The sequence below is a fragment of the Danaus plexippus genome, assembly GCF_018135715.1.
Source record: "Danaus plexippus chromosome 29 unlocalized genomic scaffold, MEX_DaPlex mxdp_37, whole genome shotgun sequence".
Classification (NCBI taxonomy): domain Eukaryota; kingdom Metazoa; phylum Arthropoda; class Insecta; order Lepidoptera; family Nymphalidae; genus Danaus; species Danaus plexippus.
This window is the reverse complement of record NW_026869858.1, coordinates 1298436-1323650: the sequence shown is the minus strand read 5'-3', so window position 1 is coordinate 1323650 and position 25215 is coordinate 1298436. Positions and strand designations below refer to the sequence as shown.

At 34.7% G+C, this 25215-nt stretch overlaps 3 protein-coding genes across 5 annotated transcripts; all 3 read left to right on the top strand.

The window, feature by feature from the left end:
* Window positions 1-242: 242 nt before the first annotated feature.
* LOC116777061 (serine protease snake-like) lies at window positions 243-8676 on the top strand. The gene is made up of 10 exons (XM_061529216.1): window positions 243-401; window positions 1529-1626; window positions 4275-4363; window positions 4773-4909; window positions 5832-5983; window positions 6336-6448; window positions 6893-7045; window positions 7468-7597; window positions 7809-7940; window positions 8488-8676. The coding sequence occupies exons 1-10, from the start codon at window positions 335-337 to the stop codon at window positions 8653-8655; spliced, it is 1239 nt and encodes a 412-aa protein (XP_061385200.1). The 5' UTR covers window positions 243-334; the 3' UTR covers window positions 8656-8676.
* A 1327-nt stretch (window positions 8677-10003) lies between these two features.
* LOC116777062 (uncharacterized) lies at window positions 10004-11293 on the top strand. Its single transcript, XM_061529205.1, has 3 exons — window positions 10004-10411; window positions 10523-10681; window positions 11169-11293. Exons 1-3 carry the CDS (start codon window positions 10195-10197, stop codon window positions 11252-11254), a joined length of 462 nt encoding a protein of 153 aa, XP_061385189.1. The 5' UTR covers window positions 10004-10194; the 3' UTR covers window positions 11255-11293.
* Window positions 11294-14463: 3170 nt separating this feature from the next.
* LOC116777066 (trypsin epsilon-like) lies at window positions 14464-24970 on the top strand. 3 transcript variants are annotated; one of them, XM_061529182.1, is made up of 10 exons: window positions 14464-14495; window positions 17525-17560; window positions 17801-17871; window positions 18292-18427; window positions 19037-19102; window positions 19974-20087; window positions 21195-21376; window positions 21572-21708; window positions 22426-22560; window positions 23673-24970. In XM_061529182.1, the coding sequence occupies exons 1-10, from the start codon at window positions 14479-14481 to the stop codon at window positions 23811-23813; spliced, it is 1035 nt and encodes a 344-aa protein (XP_061385166.1). In that variant the 5' UTR covers window positions 14464-14478; the 3' UTR covers window positions 23814-24970. The 3 variants fall into 3 exon arrangements, with proteins under 3 accessions (XP_061385166.1, XP_061385167.1, XP_061385168.1); XM_061529183.1 differs by lacking the exon at window positions 14464-14495 and adding an exon at window positions 14593-14802; XM_061529184.1 differs by lacking the exon at window positions 14464-14495 and adding an exon at window positions 14879-15097.
* The last annotated feature ends 245 nt before the right edge of the window (window positions 24971-25215 follow it).

Below are 25215 nucleotides of genomic sequence, written 5' to 3'. Positions count from 1 at the left end.
TTCGCGTTGATTTTGATTTTATTTTCATTTAAACAATAAAATTTTTAACTATTAACGTAACAATATTTGACGTAGGTAGTAATATTTTTAAATTTTTTAAACATTTGTATTATTTTATTTCGCCTATACAAGATGATAAAATAATTATGTTATTTTTTTTTTTATACTTGATTAATTTTTATTGTTGGCAACATTTATTTTACTTTGTTCTTTGTGTAAACTTGTTTTTTTCTGACATGTCAGAGAGAGTATGTTGTTGGAGTTCATTCACAATTCAGTTGTCGCGGAGAAGCCGTGCGGTGTGTTTGTGTGGAATGACATTCATGTGTAAATAATGTCGACATATTTTTGTATCATAATATTATATATATTCGTGCTACAAACAAACGGACAGTACGACGGTGAGTTTAAATAATACAGCTTTAACAGAATTAATACAGAAATATTTAAAATACTTGATTAAAAGTATTTTAAGTGAGAAAAACAAATGTTTATATCATCTCAGATCACAGTCAATTATTGATGACATACTGGGAATAAACGGATTTTGAAACGATTAAAAGAAAAAAATATATAAACGATACGAGGGTTGTCACTTTTAATTGAGAATTTAATACAACTTTTATTAAATTCACATTAAATTGCGATTATTAAAATAAACATCAGGTTACATCTGATGACGCGAGACAACCCTGAGTCATTCAACTTAACACATACGTTAAAATCATTAAATAAGTAACAGCAAAAGGAAAATAACTTGTTGGTTTAGAATTTCGTTCGTTTCGATTATTATCAATGGCTGTTAAGGAAAAGTCATGTGAAGAAACTTGTTTTGTTGAACGAGATCGCCCGCTCCTTTGTGAACTTAGCGAATTTGGATATAGAGTAATACTTTGTAAACTCCAGGTTAATTGATAGTTGTTTTTCCGAAAAAAAGGATGAAAAAATTTTAAACCAAATTCAGTAACCACTTAAAAAAAAAATTGTGCTTCATCTGTCAATAGTGAACACCACAGATACAGATAATAAATACACGTTCTTTGAATCCAATCAAAGGCAGATTTGTTTTTTTTTAACATCTTCACTAAGATAACTTCTTGTTCGTAAACTATAGAAACAGACAATATTTTTATAAAAAAATTGTCTCGTATAATTTATTACGCAGGGTAAAAAAACTAACTAATTGTAAAAATAATGACAAGACTTTCGCTAGTACTCATTGAAATAAAATTAATATTTTCGGGTTTTGCTGCGCGGTTATAAGTGTTATATAAGTGAGTAACTACACACCCCCGACGTTTCAGTTACTTTGCAGCAACCGTGATCACGGACAGACGAGATGAGATCGTCCGACTACCGTATATTCTGTAAATCCGAAAACATTAGTTTTGTTTAAACTAATTGTATTTTTGTTATACGTAATGTTTTTTCATAGCCTCGTCAAAACTTCATTTAATTTCTTAGATAAAATTCCCTTGTTAGTTATCATTTCCTACATTGTCAATGTTTTGGCTTGTTTTGTTTTCAGGCGACGTATGTGATCACAATGGCGTCGAGGGCGTCTGTAGGAACATAAGGAAGTGTCCGTCAGCTATAAATGAAATAAGAAATAAACGTCCTCCTGTCGTAAGTATATTTAAAAAAAAGTGCGTGGAACCCTCCGAGGAAGTAAAGCTACGTGATATCGGAATGAAAATAGAGTGTGGTAGAAATTGATTTTTGAGGAATTTTTGCGTTACTTTTAGACAAACTTTACTAACATTACTTACTCTTGCTCCGTCTCTTTTAGCCCCCCCCCCTCCCCCCACACGAGCGTTAAACATTTAACGCAACCTTCTTGGAAGTCGCATAAGAAGTTTCACTTCAAAAATAAAAGCTATAAATACCACAAGTCAGCATCAAATTAACCAACAGATTTCAGTTTTTCATCCCTAAACCCTCACACATAACCTCGTTTATGTAGGTATGTATGAAGAGCAAAAAACTGCTATTTTAATATTGCGACTCTTGGTAAGTGCAGTGGAACCGGTCACTCGCCAGTTTAATAGTTTCAAACCCCAAAAAGAGGTTCCAGGAAATAATACTCGATTACTTAACGTACATGATTAAGTTAATGAAACTGATAAGTTAAATTTGTTCAGAATAACTAGCACAAGTATGCAACGTGATCACACGACGCGTTTGTCGTTTCCCATTCAATTATACATTAGTACTATGTGTAGATTTGATAATAAATAACGTATGATTCTCTCTCTATTTTTTTTCGATGTCAGCAACTTACTGTATAAAGTATATCACTTATCTTTTATTGCAACTTACCGGTAATACATGTGTTAACATTTCTACCCTTCCTTTATGTTTCTTTTACAATGCCTCACTATTATCCCACATCAATAAATGACATTTAGCCATATTTTTCTAAACTACGGCTTCATTCACACTGGAGTCGTGATATATTCAGCCAATGTCAACGTTTTTATTTGTCGGACGAATTATAATCTTGAGTACCGTGTGGAGAAAACACTAAGGAGTTTGTAAAATGGAATCAAGGCTTTTATTTCATATTTTTTAAGGAAGTGTCAAGCCTTAGATTATTGTCTATTAGTTTGAAGATATCTGTAAATTTAAGGAGAACACAATTTTTTTTTCTGTTAAAAAGTATCACCAAAAAATATATCTCTATAAAACTTAATATATAATTTGCTATATAAATAGATGCTAGATAGATTTATTAGTGATTTTCTCGACAGATTTAAGCATTGTGCTAGCGCCATCTAGTAGAAATTTCGGAAAACAATTGACTGTCAAATGCCGACTGTGACCAAAAAGAAAATGTTCTTCTCAATTCTAATGTATTTTTAATTACGTCTCTCATTTCAAAATATTGTATTCGCTACGTCAAAGATAAATTTTGTTATGAGTTACGTATAAAATACAATTTCCAAAAATAGCTTCGCGTATTTAAAATCGCATTTACATATAAGTGATTATTATGTAACATTCAGATTAAATAATTTTTTAATACATTAGCAGTTAGCGTGCAAATATATCTATGATTCTCTTAAGAGAAAATTCCTGGACTCCATCATATTGATGTTTTAACAAATAACTTGTAATTTGTTGTTTATAACGAAAAATATTATCTTTTAATGGTCTTTATTTGCACACGTCTTTGCTCGTTAACCTGATGATTCATGTGAGATATAATAGCTGTAATCACATTCTAGGAATTACAATTAACAAATCACAGACTAAAAATATTCAGAACGGCGTAACTATAGACCACAGACTAAAAATATTCGGAATGGCGTAACTATAAACAATTAGGAAGGTATAATTAATTATCATTTCTTATAATTAGAAAATAGTTATAATATACATGGAACCTGTAATGATATCGAAGGGAACTGATGAACACGTCACAATAAGCGGGCGTCGTACAAAGCATTTTTTTAAGTCTCTCTCTCTTGTCGTCCCTCATTACTGGGGATCCTGTGGCATCCCGCAACGAACAATCTGGCGCCATTTGTTCCAGTCCGCTGTTGCTCTCACAACCTGGTAATTTTTTTTTGAGGAGGTGGCTTCCTTCATTTGGGCAGCCCATCAAGTAGGTGGACGACCTCCGGCTCTTTTGCTCTCTATATTACCCACTACGACCAACTTCTCCAGGTTTTCACCTCCTCTCCGCATAATATGGCCAAAGTATGTCAATACGCGTTGACGATATATAGTTGACAGCCGAGTTTTGATTGAGAGTTGAGAGAGAACAGAGGCGTTTGTGCGTATAGGTCCATGGTATTTTAAGCTTACGCCTCCAACACCACATCTCAAATGCATATATTCTCTGTGTCTCCCTAGCTCGTACAGTCCACGTTTCTGCCACGTAGAGTGAGATGGGAAAGACTTATGCCCTCACTAGGCGAGATTTTGTATTGTAGCCTATTCCGCGATTTTCCTGATATTTTGGAGACGTGTTACGCATCTTTTCCCATTCCGATGCGTCGTTGGATCTCTGGAACACAGCTGCCATCGTTACAGATTTTTGTGCCCAGATAAACAAAACTCTCAACCTTCTCAATGCCCTGGACAGTCTGAGCATTTGGTAGTTTGGAAGCGCAGTCAACTACCATGAGTTTGGTTTTCTCCAGTAATTTGCCCACAGCCAGGCTCCACCGCCACGATTGATACAAATTATAATATATATATATTATAATTTGTATTTTTTTTTTTTGTTAATTAGTGTTATGTGAATACAATTTCACTGTTATTCCCAGCTCTGCTCGTTTTCTAACACGGACCCCATCGTGTGCTGTGTGGAGAACACACCGACGACACAGAGACCACAAATTCTGACAACAAAGAGGTTTGTTATGTGTAAAATAATAATTTAAAAACATATTTCTAGAGTCAATTTTCGTGCATGTTTAGTTGTTCGTTCGGTATAACTACTGATTTAAAGCTGCTAACATCGTATTAAGATGAAATATGTGAAGACATACAGTGGACTATTTATTTTATAAAGCGTTTTGTTTGTAAAAATACACGTGCGTGTTCGTATTTACTTATGTTATTTTATTAGTCTCGATATTGAATTGTATCTGTAATAACTTATATAATATATTGATCGCATCTTAGGGAATATAAATTTCACTTAATTTACAAGAAAAAAATTCTCTCGAAATTCAAAAAATTATCTTCTCAAGATGGTCCAAATAGGTTGGCTGTATATAACGAGAAGTATCAGGTTAAATTTTTATTGAATTTTTTCACAGGTTCACGACTACAACAGAATATATACCACCAGAGGAAGATTACGTTTTAGCGGATACGAATTCTAAAGGAACCGATCAGTGCGAGCCGATTTTGGCTAATCAGACGGCGCCGAAAACAGGACAAAAAGCCTGGGACAGTGAGTCATATCGCTAATAACTTATAAAATTAAAATTTTAATAAAACTCCCAACCCAAAAAAAGTACGCAATTAACATGACTTAAAGTTCATGTTTTAAATATCAGATCCCACATATGCTTGCAAGCAAACTGTGCGTGTAACATTCTTATCACACCTAACAAACGACCTGATGACCTTGAAGTCCTGAACCGATTTCGACTAAACATAGCTAATACACTCTCGACGGATATGCCTTTCAAACAAAAAAAACGTATAAAAATCGGATCATCCGTTTGGGAGCTACGTTGCCTCAGACAGACACACACACACAGACACGTCTAACTTATAACAGGCCGTCGTTTTTACGTCGCGGGTTAATAAAAAACGCTATATTGGTTTCATCCCTCTTGGTCAGTCGTTTGTCAATAACCTGTATTCTTATTTATTTTTAAATTAGTTTATTATTAAAAAAAATATATATTTTACTATAAATTATGATAAGGAAGGTCGGTGGGTGCGATGACACCAAAACTTAAATGACTTAATATAATTTTAAAACTATATTGCAATTAATTGGTCGACATTTTGTACGAAGGGTGTATTATGAGACCAAATAGTCACATAACATTATCAAAGAAATATATAATATTGCTATTTTTTTTTATCAAATAATGAAATCCAGAAGTAGCATCACCTCATGATGATTTTACTCTTAAAAAGTACATATGACTCGGAAAAGATCACATTGGTACTTGCCAGGTTTCAAACCCGCGCCCTCACGTATGAGAGACGGGCCTTTTAACCTTCAGTCCACCACGACCTTTTTTTTTTTGGAACTTGTAACTTGTTACCATCCTTCTAATCAATCTTCAGCTGTGTTCGCCTGCAACGATACTGTTTCGTCAATTCTTCATCTAATTTTAAATACTAATTTTCTCCAGAATGTATTGAATATCAACAAAAGCTGATATTCCCCTGCGAGAGAGGCGTGACCTTAACGGGAGCCATGAGCCGGGGTAACAAGTGCCATCACGACGCCAACCAGCTCATCGTTGGTGGAGTGGAAGCCACTGAGAACGAATTCCCACACATGGTTGGTGAAAGCTAAAGCAGTGCTAAGTTATTGCTTCGGTTGGTGGCATATAGCACTTCTGCTGCAGTCTCCTAACAGAGATTGTACTCCAAGATTTAGTGCTGATATATTTTCTGGCAACACAAAAACGTTTAATCTTTTAAGGAATCTGAAAAAAATTACACTCTTTTTATGTTCCCAAAGCGCTTACATTAAATACCTTTAAATTTTCAAACAACAATCTTAGCCAAAGACTTTAACAGTGTCTTTAAGTGCCAGATTATTTATCAGCTGGTTCTAACTGTATCACTCTACCCTGTATTTCTATTTCGTTAAATATTTTTACCAATTGAACTGTATATACTATCCCCAGGCGCTGCTCGGCTACGGGAAAAACATTAATAGTATCCAATGGCTCTGCGGAGGTTCACTGATAAGCGAGAGATTCGTTTTGACAGCGGGACATTGCACTTCAAGCAGAGACGCGTAAGTGGATTTTGGTTTACAAAAATATAAATTAATGTTAGCAGGCATATCATATTTAATGAGAAACTGTATAACGATAAAGTAGGGCTGGTCTTGCTCTAAACTTGCAAACAATTCTCATTATAAAACATATATTTTTTGAGCCACCAACTACTAACCATGTTATTGATAATTTTACTAAAGTCGATAAAGCATAAATTTTGATTCAATTTCCTAATAAAGAACGACAAAGCCATCGACACGACGAGAAATCGAACCTGCAACCTTCGAAAAATAGCTTACCAATTATTATGCCATCGCGTCCTAACTCTTATTGCATCAAGCATTCATAATATTCAACCTTCGTATCACACTCGAGCGGCTAATGCTCTAGTTATATGTATATACGGGCATAATTGCGCCAAAAGAGGATGTCATCTAAATAAACACTACTTGGTATCTCAGAGGTATAGTGAAGTACATCCGTCTCGGTGCCCTCCGTCGCACCGACCCCCTGGGGCCGGACCAGCTGTTCACTGTCAGTGACGTCATCAAGCACCGGGACTTCCATCCGCCAAACAGATACAACGACATCGCGCTATTGAAGATGGACAGAGAGTGAGTAAGAATGATCTAAGAGAGTTATTCACCCAAAATTACTGTTAAGAAAACAAATTAATAGACAGACAAAATCATATTTAATTCAGAAGTTTTACAAAAACTTTAACAGGGGAAAACTTATGAGTAACATCATTGTTGTCTTCCCATGATATTAACTTAAAAAACAAAATTATAAATATAATTAACTTGCGTTTGTTGGCAGAAGACTTATTCTGCAAATTAATGAGGTTCTTCACCAAAAAAAAAAATACTGTGACTGAAGAATGTATTAATATTAAGTAACAAGAATTTAGACTTGATCGCATTAATTCCATGCAGGAATTATTTATACGAACTCACAAATTAGGTTGATTTTTTTTTAGAATATTGTATATATATTTAAATGAAACTAATATTTTCGTATTAATGCTTACTCTCAGTGCTATTCTGACGGAGTTCTTAGTGCCGGCTTGTTTGGACGTGAGAGCTCCAGGGGACTATAGCCGAGTGCTGGCTTCAGGCTGGGGAGCCACGAAGAACCGGGGGGCGAACGCTGATCATTTACAAAAGGTGAGGGATTAAGGAAGCTATTGATATCCTTATTTATAAGATCATTGGAGGTTTATCTGAAGATAAAGTGGAAATTGAATGAAAAATTGAAGATAAAGGAAATAGAAACAGTGCTAATGTGTAGTATAGTCATATAAAAAATGATTAAAATTTAATTTTGATCTCGTTGCATCTGATAATTATTTCTTCTTTCCAACCATGGTGTCTCCAGGTCATACTCCAGGAGTTCACAACCGAAGAGTGCTCCCAAATGTTCACAGCCAGTCGTCTCATGAAGCAGGGCTTTAACGGGAACACACAGATCTGTTACGGGGATAAAGAAATGTCCAAGGACACTTGTCAGGTTGGTGAATTAAAGCTATTGATGTATTCCAGTTACTAGAACAGCTTATGATACCTGAACGTAAACTATGATATTGAAAAATTGGCGCCTGGAATCCTTCCGCGCGGAATAAATTAAACTTGCTATCGTTTATTAAGACAAACTCTATAAACATTTCTTACAATTCACAATTGACCCACCCGGTTACTTTTGCTCCGTCTCTTTCTATTCCCCGACTCCTTCGGCGCGTTAAACATTTAACGCAACCTCGTCGGAAGTGGCAATAGAAGTTTCACTTCAAAAAAAAAACAGATATAAGAAAATAATTAAATTTTTAATATTTTCTACGTCTTAATTATTTTATAACTATAGAGAATATAATAATATTAGGAACCCTCACAGACAAACAACCCCACACATTCAAATATTATCATACAGTCCATTTGAATAATAAATTTTTTACGACATTAAGTTATCCGACGGTGAAGATATGGTCACTTTATTAGTTTTCTTACAATTGACACTCGCGAAAGTCTTATATCTCATAACATTACATTTTAATTCCCAGGGCGATAGCGGTGGTCCTATCCAAATTAAGAGTAAGTTGCTTCATTGTATGTACACCGTGGTGGGTGTGACGTCATTCGGTCGTGTCTGCGGCTACGTCGGTGAACCTGGGATGTACACCAAGGTCGCAGCATTCGTACCCTGGATAGAGAGCGTCGTGTGGCCTTAATATACTATATAAATATACATATATACGTCTTTTATTTCATACTGTATCCTTGGGAAACCAGCATCCCCAAAGACCATGCAATCAGGGTCAATAAGTCTTACAAAGAAGGTTCGTCGTGGATTTGTACGCGGTAGAAGTGGGAGCTAGAGGTGTAACGGCTAAACCTCTCTACAACCTACTTACTAAAAGACTTGGGCCTGTCCAGAACTATCATCAATTCAGTCTTGGCACCTTCTTCGAAGGCAGTATAGTAGGTTCGATTCAAATTTTGTTAGGTAAAGAGAGGATCATGGACGATGGAGGTGAGCGTTTAGCGTCCATTAGATAGGGGCCCTTCAAAACTACACCTGGGTCGCAAGTCCCGGGCACTGTTGAAGCTCCTCTCCTTGCAATGCAATGGACCCGCAACCAGCACAATGAATTCATGAAATACTCGCGAGGCTTTCTCTCATTTTTGACAGGATATATACATATAAATTCTCGGACAGAACTCTTCGAAATTATGGATTCGTCAAACTGTCTACTGAGGTTACCTTCAATAGTCTGACGATAACCAAGAACATGGCATTTCTGACATGAGAGTCAGTCAGCATTACTGACGTCATACCCTTAAAAACAAAAAATTGGTACTAACTCCAACAGATATTATATAAAGTCTTACTTTCTACTTCATAGTATTACCAAATAAAGTCTCTGGGGATAATCTTAATGAAATCAAACGCATATATGAAAACTAACAATATTATTGTGTTCTTGATCTGCAAAGAAAACATCTCAGTGAAAATACACAGAGCATAACCTAAAATGAACCATCTGGTTTAAAGAAAGAAGCCTTCAAGTAATATGAGGTAAGAACTAAGTAACTGGGGTTAGAATTAAATTTTACCCATCATCATCATCATCATCAGCCTATCCGAGCCCACTGCTGAGGACAGGCCTCTTTCTCACACAGAGAAGGTTAGAGCATTAATCACCATGCTTGCTCAAGACGGGTTGGCGATTTCAATCTTATAATTTGAAATTATAAGACCAGGTTTCCTAACGATGTTTTCCTTCACCGTCCGTCAGTGGTGTCTAAATACTCTTAGTAAATACATATGATTCGGAAAAGATCACATCGGTACTTGCCAGGTTTCGAACCCGCGCCCTCACGTATGAGAGGCGGCCTTTAACCTCCAGGCCACCACGACTTTTACCTAATTTTACCCAAAAAACTTATATTAATTATATCTAAAAAGTTATATCTGTTGACAACTATTAAACAAATATACAAACTTTCACACTGTCTACAACTTTTCGTACAATGAAAGAAAGCAACAAAAAGTTTGTACTGTGGTCGAAATTTTTTTAGTTATCTGTGACATGTCAAAAAATATACATTATGGATAATGATAATAAATGATTGGATTTAAAATGATATAACTAACTCGTATTCTCATTAAATACACAAATAAATCTAACATCATGATCCCAAAAAATAAATTTGAATCAAATATTTAAGCAGAGAAGCTCGTTTTGATTGGACATAATGAAAAAATAATGGCAAACTACGCGGAAATTAAGAAACTAGACGAGGAATCTTTGCAAAAGTTGACGGAAGGCGAAGGACCCGCCGACGAATGTCTCTGTCCGCTGCTCTCGCCGCCAATTGAGAAGAAGAATTTCGCAAGATCAGTCAAAAGGGCTCTCTCAGCGTTCGGAAAATCGCGAAAACCGAATAGAGTATCAAATATGATGGAGAACATTAAAGAATCAGGTGATCACTCATTAAATGAAATTGTTAATGCACTAGCAATGTTATCAAAACTAGCTTATAAAGCCGGAGTGACAGTGTGATAACTTGTGTAACAATAATTTTAACGTACAGGCTTCTTTTCGACGAGAGAGGTTCTAAAAAGACAGAAGTCTTGCGGCAAATGCGGCTGCGACGACGAAAATATTGTGCTGAAACATTCATACGCGAACATACGCATAACAAGTCCTGATCTATCGTCTGTCTGTCCGTGCCCATCGAACTGTTTGCCTGGTAAGATTGCGTCTGAACACAAAGTGTCTCATAGCCTCTGAACACAAAGTGTCTCATAACCTCTGAACACAGTGTCTCATAACCTCTGAACACAAAGTGTCTCATAACCTCTGAACACAGTGTCTCATAACCTCTGAACACAAAGTGTCTCATAACCTCTAAACACAAAGTATCTCATAACCTCTGAACACAAAGTGTCTCATAACCTCTGAACACAAAGTGTCTCATAACCTCTGAACACAAAGTGTCTTATACGCCGATTCTTGCTATATATTTGTTATTAATAGTCTTCTCGTGTATCCACTATAATTATTCATCATTACATTAAATTTGATACAGCAAATCTTCGAAAAAATTTTAAACAAGACAGATGACAAATTTTCCTTACGATTTAATTTCGACTTGGCATTCTTATATATATTTATATAGGGACAAACTTGACAATTATTTTAAGTATATATTTTAAGTTACGTTTATTTCGTTTCAGGTAAAGATAAACTCGAGAATAACATAAAAGTTGTCATCGAGAACGCGCAAGTTTCAAACAAAATGTCTAATTTGAATGACAAATGACGAACATATTATACATTTGTAGATATCTAGACATTTATCTATAGATAAAACGATTTTACATTAAATGAAACTAATGTAACAATTCTTTCTTTTAGAACCAGTATGTTTAGTACAAGTTTGCGTCGTCACCACATACGAAGCGGTTTTCGTTCCTCGTTGTATCACCGTGTATACTATTGTAAAGTCAGGTCTTAACCCTAGTTAACTAAACTGTTTCCATTGTTTCTCAATAACTACACTTTCGAGCGAGTCGAGCGCACTACGCAATGATAGACTGAAATATAATCAAACATTTTGATTTAAGGTAGGAACTTGTCGTGGTGGCCTGGAGGTTAAAAGACCCGCCTCTCACACGTGAGGGCGCGGGTTCGAAACCTAGCAAGTACCAATGTGATCTTTTCCGAATCATATATACTTCTAAGAGTATTTAGACACCACTGACAGACGGTGAAGGAAAACATCGTAAGGAAACCTGGTCCTCTAATTTCAAATTGTAAAATTAAAATCACCAACCCGTCTTGAGCAAGCGTGGTGATTATTGCTCTAACCTTCTCCGTGTGAGAAGAGGCCTTTGCTCGGCAGTGGGCTCCTATAGGCTAATGATGATGATGATGAGGAACTTGTTACATGGCACATAAGTAAAGTTTATAATTAACAAATTAAATACAAAATAACTATCACTATATCAGTCCACACAACGACTACACACATCAACATTGACCAGGCCACAAATAGCCTTTCTACATCTGCTGCAACGGTGTTTAGTCATTTTCCGGGCCTTTGACGGACACATGTAACAAATATTACGCGCATTGGACGAAGATGGAATTGAAGCTTCTAATGTAGAAGACTGACCAAGAATATCCCTAACCGTGACCCTTAAATCACGTATCATAAGGTCTGTAATAGCTGTCGCCGCCAGGGCTCCATAAACTAATCTCCTAACTTCATTACAAAGTCACGCCGACTGATTGGTTTTTTCTTATTCCTCCCGTTGTTTGACACATAAATAGCATAAGCATTGATTGAAGACAGATTTAGCATGTTATAGTGGATACACATAGGCCATCTCATTGTTTTTTGATTTGTACTCATATATGAACACATTTGGACAACAGTGTCCGTTGCCCCTTTCGTGCTATAAAACTGAATTATTACCAGTTTTCCGGTTGTTTCATTAATGCTAGGTTTATCATGAATGGTTGACAAAAGAAAAAACATTTTGTTGGACTTGGCTTTGAATGAAACTGATGGCTTATCACCATCGTAAAAAAAACATCGCTGTACCGATAGAGCGAGATTTGGAATTTTTCCTACTCCTCTTGACCTCTCAAATCCATCCAGAATACAAACACACCAAATAAATAAAGCAAACGTAAGTATCATAGACGTCGTGGTTAAAATTGTAAGGTGTCACCTGACTAACGAGTGTCGGTTGGTATAATTAGAGGCGAAGGCATAAATTAAAGACTACCCTCCACCCTCGAGTCCTTCAGGAACGATTTTAAAGAGTATTTCTCATCGGGCTCCCCACCCCTCCTGGTGACGCTGTCAAAGCCATTAGGGCTAACAGCTACAGTCCAATCGAAACCGAAAAATTAAAGATATTCTCGCTGCAAGTATCTCGTGCCTCTCCGAAATTAAAGATTCGTGAAACCGTCTACGAAGTTAGGTTAGGTTCTAAGTCAATATATATCTGCTGTACGTTTGTATGTCACTGAATTCCTAAACGGCTGGATTGAATTGAATGATAAGTTTTCTATGCATTTGCGTGACGCCCCAGACGGTTTGGTATCACTAATCAGCTCAGCAAAACGCGTACAGTCGGTATCTAAGTCATTTAAAATGAAAAAACTACAACAAAGATTACTATGTGTACTGTTTTCGCACACTATACATTTCTCTTCGAGAGCAACTCTGATGTTCACGTGGGCGGAGTCGCGGGCAAAACCTCGAATATACACCTTTAGAATTTTCATTTATCAAGATTCAGGACACTACTTTTCATTACAAAATAACTGTTTCAATATCTGTCATCAGATACTAAGCTTCACCCGTACTATTTTTACACCTATATACATATATATGTGTATATATAATACTGTCAGCATTTATGATTCTTCCTGTAATTGATAAATTAAATTTAAAAAATACTTTCAAAATACTAATTCTCACTCGTATTCTTAGTAAGTTGATAAAAAAGAAATAATCGACGTTTTTATAATTCAATAATTTTCTTCACAATAAAACACGTCAAATAATTTAAAGGTGTAAAAATAGTGAGAATATTTTATACGAATATTATTATAATGTCTTAAGGAAAAACAGTTATAAGGAAAATATACCTATAAATGTCGTTTTGATGTCATACTTCAGAATTACTAGTTTCGAATACACACACACACACACACACACACGTACATATATGTATGTATGTATATAATTACAGTATAATGATAAAAATTTTTTCCGCCTATCTATCGCATGTCGCATTACAGCCGTACAGATTTCTCATTATTGACAAATTTTCAAGATACATATACGTATATAATTTATATTTTTGAAGACTTTACTAACAACATTTTTTTCAGAGATTTTAAGAATAATTCAATTAAACAAAATTTATTTATCACTCCTTACTGATTTTATCTGTGAAAATTAGAAGAAAGTGACTGCAGTTTCTTTTTTTAAAATTGATAAGTCCTCGAAAGAGAACACAATATGTTCTTAAGACTGTAAACAATTTGACCGAAACATGTTATGTGTTACCAGCATTAAAAATTTTGTTTACAATTATGAAGGGAAGAAATGAAGAATAATAATAATTATTCGTATTATAGCAACACTGATTCTTCAATTTATGTGCCAACAGATTATATCTCGAGGCAAAATGTAATTATTTTGTTTGCATCATATACAAATGTCTTAAATTATACATTTTTAATGCTTGTTTTCACTGCTGAATGCTTTTGAGTTTGCATTCAGACGATGACAATGTCAAGTAGCCCTAGCATATAGTCTTTTGCAATAAAATCCGAAAAAAAAATAGAAAATGCTTCGTGCCCAGGAAAAGGCTTCTCGCTAGCAGCATATATATATTTTTTTCTAACATTAAACACTTCAAGGTATACAAAACAGTCGGGTATGTGGTTTCTACGTAATGAACAACCACTTACCATAGACACGATAACCTTTTTCTAAAAAATATAATCAATTATATTTTAATGATCTCAACACTATTGTAAGTATATACTATGTGATTAGCTAACATTAATTAAACTAAATTAATACTCAATTTGTGTTGCGTCTTTGTTATTTCAAGATTAACAATTACATTTATCGAAATATTTACAAAATATACAAATATATACTATAAGGAAAAATTAAAAGTACGTCTTTGTTATATTTACGTACAGACACAGAAAAAATAAGTTGTGTATTATGGAGATAATCTTGGGAATATTCAACGAGTAGCAATGTATGTGTCGCGATGTTTAGACGTGTGATCGTAGGAAGCTAAAAATAAAGAAATAATATAGGTACATTTGGTGAGTTAAATAAAATATCATTGTGGATAAATAATATCGTGTATAAGGTGACAAGTGAATGAAAATTTTCGAGGATAACCGTGAAGCGACTATATATAAGTGTTGTTATCAATGCCTTTATCCCGTTAGAAAAACTATTCGATATAGTTTTTTCCACACAGTATTAGATATTATAACTTGCAACGAATAAAAACGTTGACATTTACAAAATATAACAAGAATCCAGTGCGAATGAAGCCTTAGCGTAAAAAAGAAGAGCTATACGTTTTTTATCATTATATTCCTTCATTCAAAGGTCACTTAATGCTTAAAACTAGTTCTCTTGTGCCGTTGAGAATAAAATCGTTTTACCAACTTTATTTAACTTGTATCTATGATATTTGTACTAATTTTAATATAATTTTGGCAATCAGTTAACGAAATTACTCACGGTTAATTAGTATTTTCGTGGCTCAAAATTGAGTAAAGCTATCATTTTGTATACGATACAATAAGTTGTATTAAATTTACTAACCAGAGCTTGTATTTCTTGGTAATTAATCTTTTGTTTGACCTCGCAATAGGTTACGACCTTGGATGATTCTGTCTCGTTTTCATTGTAAAAAAATTTTAAAATAATACATATTTTTTATACCTATCTTATTTGATATCTACATTTAAGTATTCGCCAAATTTGTTGGTGAAAAACAACTCAAATTTGACTGTCTTTGTCATGTGTTGGACGTAATATATCTTGTAGTATGCTTATATAGGGTTTTCCATTAAGGGCGCTTAATCTTTGAAATGCAAAAAAAAATACATGTAGGAAAGATATTTGCAAAATTTTTTTTTTATTTGGAAGGTCTATTGACCCCATTATGTATGGAATATGACATCATTCAAATGACCGCCACGGCTTCGGTTGGTGGCGCGCACACGAAAGGTCCAATTTTCGATGACTCTGGCGCACAAATCGGGCTGTATTTGATCGATGGCGTGGCGTATGTTGACTTTGAGGGCATCGGTGGTTTGCGGCTTGTTGGCATAGACCTGCGACTTAAGAAAACCCCACAAGAAAAAGTCCAGCGGGGTCAAATCGCACGATCTCGGTGGCCAGTTCACGTCGCCTCCGCGCGAGATGACCATGTCCAGAAATTGCTCGTGCAGAACTTCCATCGTAGCGTGTGCTGTGTGGCACGTAGCGCCGTCCTGTTGAAACCACATGTTGTCCAGATCCATATTCTCGATTTCAGGCCAAAAGAAGTTGGTTATCATCGACCGGTATCGCTCACCATTGACGGTGACGGCCACACCATTATCGTTTTCGAAAAAATACGGACCAATCACGCCTCCGGCCCAAAATCCGCACCAAACAGTCACTTTCTGCGGGTGCATTGCCACTTGGTGAACCTCGTGTGGATTGGTCTCGTCCCAAATACGGCAATTTTGCTTGTTGACATAGCCATTCATCCAAAAATGCGCCTCGTCGCTGAAGATGATTTTTTTGCCAAAATCGGCGTCAACTTCCAACTGCTCTAATGCCCAGTCAGCGAACACACGGCGCTGTCTATGGTCATTAACCTTGAGCTCTTGGGTCAGCTGGATCTTGTACGGGTGCAGGCTCAAGTCACAACGCAAAATTCGCCAAGTTGTCGTCTGCGAAAGGCCGAGTTCCTGTGCGCGACGCGGAATTGACTGCCGCGGGTTTTCGAGGACACTGTCGCGCACAGCGGCGATATTCTCGGCAGATCTCGCGTTACGTTGACGCACGGGAACCGGCTGATTGTTAACTGACCCGGTTGACTCGAATTTGTCCACCAATCGACGGATAGTCGACTCGGCAGGACGATCATCGCGACCGTAAAACGGGCGAAGTGCGCGGAACGTTGCTCGAACTGAAGACCCATTTTCATAAAACAATTTTATGGTTTGCACGTGCTGCTCGACACTGTAACCTGCCATGGTGGTTTGGGAGGACGGAATGAATATAACACACTGCATTTGACAGCTGTCACTCAAACAACATGGCCGCAATCAGCTGTCAAAGTTCAAGCGTCCCTATTGGAAAACCCCATATATACTAATGAGTGTAGTATATATTCCTTATTGTATACATTTCGTACAAAGTTTTTATGAACTTTTTTAATATTTGCTTGTTTGTTTGTTTATTTTGAATTCGTTTTAAAATGAATTAATTTACACTGTTTTCTTTAGAATGTTTGACAATCATGATATAGGTGATGCTAAATTTATTGTTTATCGAATTTGATAAACTTGGTCACCTACTGGGTGGTTTGTTTATCGTTATTTGAAAGTTGTATTGAGCATTACTTGTTAGCATGTTTATACACTACATATATTTACCACACTACCTACACATTATATATATATATATTAGTAGTGTATAAACATTCTTACAAAGTACATATGACTCGGAATAATATAGGAGCCAGGCTTGCCAGCACCCTCATGCACGAGATGCGGGCCTAACCTCTAAGCCACAAGGACTTAATTGTAGATAGTTCGGTTGTGTGAACTCCTTTGAAAGCATTGGCTCTGCACGATGTCTTATCAAGTCTCCTGTCTCCTGAATCACTCTCAGTCGCCCAAATACTTAGCTTTTTAATTACAAGACGGAGATACTTATGACATAGTATAAGTACAATATCAGAACTATGATTTTATGAAAATAGTAGATAAATAAATTTCTGTTTTAGTTGTTTTTATGATTTTTTTTTTTCAGGTTATCTGATTTTTATAATTGGGTTACAATGCTAAGGTCAGTATTGGAAATTATTAATCGTTATATTTTTCGCTGTAACTTTAAGTATCTTAATAATAAGCCCAGTTTGGTAAAAATAAAATTTTTCATTATTATAATTTTAATATATTTTATATGATTGAATAATTTTATTTTTGTGACCTATTATTTCCTTGCATGACACTTGCTACGAATCGAGAACGTTGTTTCAGTTTTTTTGTCATGAATATGTTTGTCATAAAGAAATATTTTTTCAAGGTTAGCTATATCGTGCAGCCTGGCGTTGACTGTGTTGTCACTGGAAACGCTTGAAAAGAATTTTGAGATAGGTTGGTATACATTTTATGTGGAAATTCTGTACGATTGAATAGTTTTTCCCGATAAACTTCAAGTGTTCTGTTAGCTCTTGGACACTGACAAAATATGTATTGGGAGAATATCTGTGAGATGTAAAATATTATATAATGTGTTTTACATTGAGATGTAAGTCTTTCGCGAATATTAATTTAATTAAACCAATGTTTCTCGGATTACAATATACGTATTTTATTATTTTAAAAAACTACATCTCGTCGAAAAACTACATTTCGTCTGCCCGTGATCACGGTTGCTGCAAAGTAACCGAAACACAGGAGTATAAGGTTTAATAAAATACGCGTTGTATAATCCGAAAAATATTAATATAGTTTTATATTTATATATTTTATGTGTTTGGAGTGTATTTTTTAATTGTTAAATTAAAATTTCAGTCCCGACTCCGTCTCTGTCAAATATAAAATGTGACAAAATCATCGAAAACCTCTCCGGTTGCTACGAGTGCTACCTGTGTGATGAACCCAAAGTGGACTTCAAAAAGAAACAGGGATCTGTCATTCACAATTTGACGTAAGTGATATGGTATTAAAAATTTATTAAAAACAACATTTTTACATTAAAACTCTTAATAATGAGAATAGACAAAGTTTAATAAATTTGAAACAAAAGTTATATATATATTTATATATTACTGTGTTGATAACGATTGATTTTATATTAAAGCATTAATTATTTGACTTTTTTAACAGTTATTAAAGTATAAATACTCTCATCCTCTCTCACTGGTTGCTCTGAGACATATTTGTTCCGCGATTTGATGATTGACTTGAAGTCACTTGCGTCAAAGAAAAAAACATTGCATCTATTATACAATTAATCTTGATTATAAATATATAAGGCATTAGCGATATTTTTATTACTCAAACCGCCTCAGCTATTCGTTTTCCCGTGACAGACACACTACTGTCTTTTTTTTAAACTGTGGCTTCATTCGCACTGCAATCGTGGGACATTCAGCCAATGTCAACGTTTCTATTTGTTGCACGAATTATAATCTTGGGTACCGTGCGGAGGAAACACGAAGGAGTTTGTATAATGGAATAAAGGCGTTTAGTTAAGAAGACTGGTTATATTTTTATCAGCACCTTTAATATTATATATGTCTAATTTTTTTGGCAGATTAGTTGACATAGACTGTCAATCGACACGGATCTGTTGTTTTACACAGAAGGACTTGATATATAGGTATGTATATAGGCATATGGAAATATTACAACTAAGACTTGATATGAGACACACGTATGTTATAAGATCCTCCGTCCGTGACACACTAGTCATTATAAGTACATAAAAATATTCTCGACAGAGATGTTTAATTATTAAGATGTCTAGACGAATTTACAAATTATGTAAGTACGAGTAAACATTGGCAAATAATAATACGTATGTTTTTGAAAGGTCTACAGAATGACACTTAATATGAAATAAAGTTTTTAAGATAAACTGTGTTTTTCGGATAACTCGGTTTTATTGTAAATTTTTAGTTTCCCGACGTTTCGTTTACTTTCATCTCGTCTGCCGACGATTACGGTTGCTGTAAAGTTATAAGATGTATATATATACATGAGTAGGGGAAGATTAAAAATTTAACGCTGTCTTTATGTTATTTAATTTAATTTTGTATGCTTAGTCCAACTTTTCATCGTTACTACGTACGACGAGTTAAAAGTATTTCATTAAAAAAGCAATATAAATGTATATATTAAATGAGAAACGGCAAACGCTTCGTATGTTGTATGATACAGAATTGTGGTAAGCATATAGTTTAATAATATTTTCCTTGTTTCGTTAAATGTTCAATGTTGCAGTAACACAAAACGATAAGTCAATCGATTTACGTTTGAACTCTCACCAGAAGTTCCAGATTTTCATTCGTAAAACTGCACACATGGTAGTATCAACGTGTATGACTGTAAACTATACGTATTTAGTTTTACTACACAAGCTAGTGGTAGAGATACACATGTGAAATCATCAGCCAATAATATAAGTCAGCATAGCTTTTAGCACATCATTTAAGACGTAATTTATTATTCGAAGCATAACATTTTTTCAGGGAGAGTGACAGCAGATGTGGCATCAGTTATCCTGAGGGCTATCCTATCAAAGTGAGGAGTCGTCTCCGAGAAGTTCTGGATGGACAGTATCCATGGAGAGCTTGGGTTTACAGGTATGGAAACAATCAGTGTTGCCAGAAATATATTAACAAAACAAACTTTTTTATTGTAGGTAACTTTAATTAAAACTATAGCGTTTAAATGAAACTAGTATTATTCGGATTTACTACGCGGATTTTATTATTTAAAAACTACCGAGGTGACTTAGCTTAACTACGAGGTGACCTCGTCTGCCCGCGATCACGGTTGCTGCAAAGTAACCGAAACGTCGGGATTATGTAGTTTTTAAATAATAAAATCCGCGTAGTAAATCCGAATAATACTAGTTTCATTTAAATGAATACTCGCTAAAATCTTAGATCTCATTAACTATAGCGTGTTTCTTTGATAAATTAATTAAAATAAATGAAGGTATGAAGCTTATTCTAAGTGGTCTCTTTTGATAGCAATACAGTCTTTAATGGTTGAGGCGTAAATAGTACGCGCTCTGTCTGTGGGGAATTTCTTCACCGTCAATCGGGTTATTCTAGGGAACTCCAATTTTAATGGTGTTTAGAGCAAGAGTTAGTCTCTTAAGCTGACCGTAAATCACACTCAACTAGCTTAAAACCAAGATAAGTTGAAGTGCTAAGACATCTTTTAAACACACGACATAGTTCTGGATTCTTTTCATCAGCGAAGATAAAATCTTTTTCTTTCGGACCGGTGCATAAACAGAAGAGATCTCAACGTACCTGTCAAAAGAATTGTACGCAAAATATTGGATTTATGCTCATTATGTCGAGGACTGTAAGAAATATTGTCCTTCAACCTACTTTATGCACTCGATTCCAGTGATTCCATCTGTCTATCACGGATCACCCACTCCATAGTCCATTTTAATATAGCAGAATATTTTGTAATATGTTGGCGGGAAAATAGGAACATTTAACGACTAGCATAGTATGGACATTACATCAAAAAGTATTTTTTTACACACACGTATATAAATGTATATAAAACAGTACGGATTTGCTTTAAGACTTCATTGATTTTCGTTACTTGAAATAAAATTTCAATGCCCGATTATATTTTGGGCGATATACTCTCTCTTTCTCATTAAATATTTCCATTACTAATATAGGCATCTGTATTTTATAATTGTTTTTCATATTTTTAAGCAAATCCGAACCATACCGGCCGATATGCGCTGCTACCTATATAAATTACGAAGACGCAGCTCTGCTCGCACCAGCCTACTGCTTACACAACAAGGACCCGGAGACACTGTTAGTACGCTTCAACAAATACGGGGACGACCATTACGTTGGAAGCATCTCTGTACACCCAGAGTATAACAACGGTAAATATTGACTTAGATTTGTCTAAACCAAAAAAATACAGAACAATCGATAGCCTCCTCCTTTTTTGAAGTTGGTTAGAAAGAAACAGGATTCTGTTCTGTTTTTGGTAGACTAAAAGTGCATTTACATACCAACATATTTTTTTCTTTTATCTACTAAATCATGTGGCATGTGTAAAAATATTGTGTTTTCAGGAACCCATGAGAATGACATAGCGTTGCTGAATCTTCGTATGAAGAGCTCCATCACGTGGGCCGTGCCCGCTTGCTTACCAAAAGTCCACCTTCCTTTTGCTTCTACATGTGTCGGTGTTTCTGATGATAATAATTTTGTAAGTCATTGATTTTTCCTTCCATACCCTCGCTGTAGGTCCCCGTCGTCAAACAAAACGAACAACATCTACTAATTTATTCCATTCTATTCTATTTATTTATTTATTCATGTATAAAATTCTAATAATTGTTGGACCCAACATAAAAACATGCAAACTTAGGAAACTTGGCCGTGGCAGGCCGGATAGGGGATACTGCTATCAGGTTGAAGAGAAAGTAACCTCCATCGACATATATGATATACAAGTTTTTTATAATTCATGCACACACACACACACACACATACACGCACACACACACACATACACACACACATATATATGTATATATATATTTACATGTACGAGTATATACTATATTATAACTATAACTATTAAAAACGTCAATGGGAACTGTCCATAAATTAGGACTGCATGAACTTGTTTTGGATAGGACTCGTGCAAAGTATATAGCAACCATATCTTTACAAACATGTAAATAAAAAAAAAATAATTTTTCTTTATTACCACTACCACGCTTTGAGTAAAACTCAAACAAACTTAAATATTTCTGAACGACATCTCATCCAGATTACACGACAGTATCATCTCTTTATATTATCATAAATTTTAAATTGTATGTAATAAGACTTTATATCAAAAATGTTTAACTTAACATCATTCTCGGTTTTTGGACTTGAAATCTATGATTTGACCAAAAAAATGTTACATGTCTAGATAAACTTCATTGTTCCAAAACAATCTCTGTGCAACGAGACCGATCCTAAATTGCCCAACTCCCTGATGTGTGCCGTCGCCCCAAAACGAGACTATCAACAAGAATATGGCAGTGGACTTATCTGTTTAAATGATGTGAGTAAAAGTATTATTTAATTTTAACTAATAGATATAAATGTTTATTAAAAAAATAAGGCAATATCTTGAACATTAAATGCTTCCTAACAACGAATGATAGGTAAAATGGAAATGTAAAAAAAAGTGTTTGTCTGTGATTTAAATGAAACTAGTATTATTCGGATTTACTACGCGGATTTTATTATTTAAAAACTACATAATCTCGACGTTTCGGTTACTTTGCAGCTACCGTGATCACGGGCAGACGAGGTGTGTGACCACACACACACCTCGTCTCGTCACGGTTGCTGCAAAGTAACCGAAACGTCGGGATTATGTAGTTTTTAAATAATAAAATCCGCATAGTAAATCCGAATAATACTAGTTTCATTTAAATGAATACTCGCGAAAATCTTAGATCTCACTATGTTTGCCTGTGATATTTCGTATGTAATATTAATTACATTTTTTACGTATTTTACTGAAAGCTTATACATTAGGGAAAATCTGAAGTTTTTTTGAATCTTTCTACCGAATTAAAGTGTCGTAATAGTTAATTAATATGAAAGGAAATTTCCCATTTGTAAATTCATTTCTGATGAAGGAATTTAAATGTTTTGAAAAAAAAATTAATTCTTTTAAGAGTTATCAAAAAAAATTTCAATCAGCATATGAAGGAATAAATTATTGATCTAACATCAAGTAGCAATTTTACATATATACGCTTAAAAATTTTTAAGATTTCTTATTTAAAAAAAAATTAGCATCTGCTTAATTACAACAAAACAACTGAAAATAATAGTTAATACATTTTCACACCCAAAAACAACTGTACTGATTTTGATGACACTTTCCAAAGATGTAGTTCACACGTCAGAATTGAATGTAGGCTGCGAACTATTCAAAAATACCATGTATCTCTGTAATGGACACGAAACGACATAGAAATCACGTATCTCAGACTAGCACTGCCATTTTATTTCCATATCAATTAAGGGTATCCATAGATCTAATTCTGAGATGACAGACTGAGGAAGTGAACTAGTGGCCAGTAATTAATAGCTGAATATCGACTTATAGGTGCTGTATAACATAAACAAGAGATTTTTATTATAATATTGTTGTTGCAGAATGTCAGGGAGCCTTCGTACACGGTGTACGGCATCATGCTGGAGAGATCTGGAGATTCAATATCGCTGTACACAAACATAAGCCACTTTAACAGCTGGATAGAGGAAAAAATCACGAGTTCCTCGCACTGGTGGTCTTGAGAGTCATAGAGTTTATCATTATATATATATAAGTGCCTTGATAATAAATGATATTTTTTAAAAAAAATCCTTGATTATATCATAATTTTCATCCAGAACTTACTTTATATCTCAGTATTTTTTTTTTGCAAAAGGCGGCAAGCGAGCAGACGGCCTACCTGATAGGTAGTTACCGTCGCCCGTGGATATCTGCAACATAGTTTTGTGGATGTATTACTACCTTTCATTGGGGAAGAAGGAGAGGAAAGGGTGGGAAAGGGAAATAGGAGGAAAGGGTTGGAAAAGGGAAGAGGCAAATCTCTCACTCATCGGACGAAATGCAGCCATTAAAGACTACTTCACGCGGATCTTTTGTGAGAGGGTGGTACCTACCCGGTCGTGCCAGCCCATGTTCCAGCTACAGTAACTTAACCCTGAGCATTATGCTGCTTGTGTGATTCTTACACTTTTTTAAAAACTTCTTTGTTTGATATATCTATTACATATAAATAACCCGATTAATTATATGGAAATTGTTTTCTGATATTTATTGACGAGTGCATTTTTTCTTTTTGAGGAGGAAGCGTCCGTAGTTTTATATTTTCCCTGTGGAACGAAAGCTAGCTGTAGTCAGTCTTAAAACGATACTTTCTTTACAATATATATCTTATAATTTTACTATTATTTTACACTTACTCTATTCAACGCCAGTATTAGTTGTTGCTTATAAAGAATGTAAACTCATTTTTGCTTCTTGTACTTTTATTCAGTGTTTTAGAAATTCCTAATTTGTTTGAATTAAATTGTTGGATTGTTAAATTCAGTTTTTACTGGAATCTGCTTATTTAAATGAAATTAAACATGCTCTTAAACTAGTGACATCTTGAAGAGATCACAGGATTGTATTTACGTGAGATACTTCTACGATATAAGTAACGAAAATGTAGTTTTTGTTGTATATTGTTTGAGTTATAATTTTTATATACATACTTTAAAAAATAATTTTACTTAATCTTTGAGAACTTGAAATTCGACAATGAATTTGAGAGCTCTTTACAAATGACAATGCTCATCAATAGTGACAGGATGGTGAGAAAAGTTTTTAATAGTTCATGCTATATTTTATAAAGAGGACAAAATCAGACAATTATTAATATAATCTAATCTTTTTCAAAATATACTAATGTTTTATTTTTTTATTATTTAGATACAGCATCTTATTCAAGTAAGATTATTACATACATATATACATTTATTGCTAAAGAACAAACTAACATTTTTTTCTTTAAGTTATAATTCTCAATTCGATATTATAAGAAAAGTTTTGGTATGTTTGAAAATAGAACTACCATATTATAAAAATATTTTTTTTTTATACACTGACATTCACAACAGAATTGTTGAATATTATGCCAATGTCAAA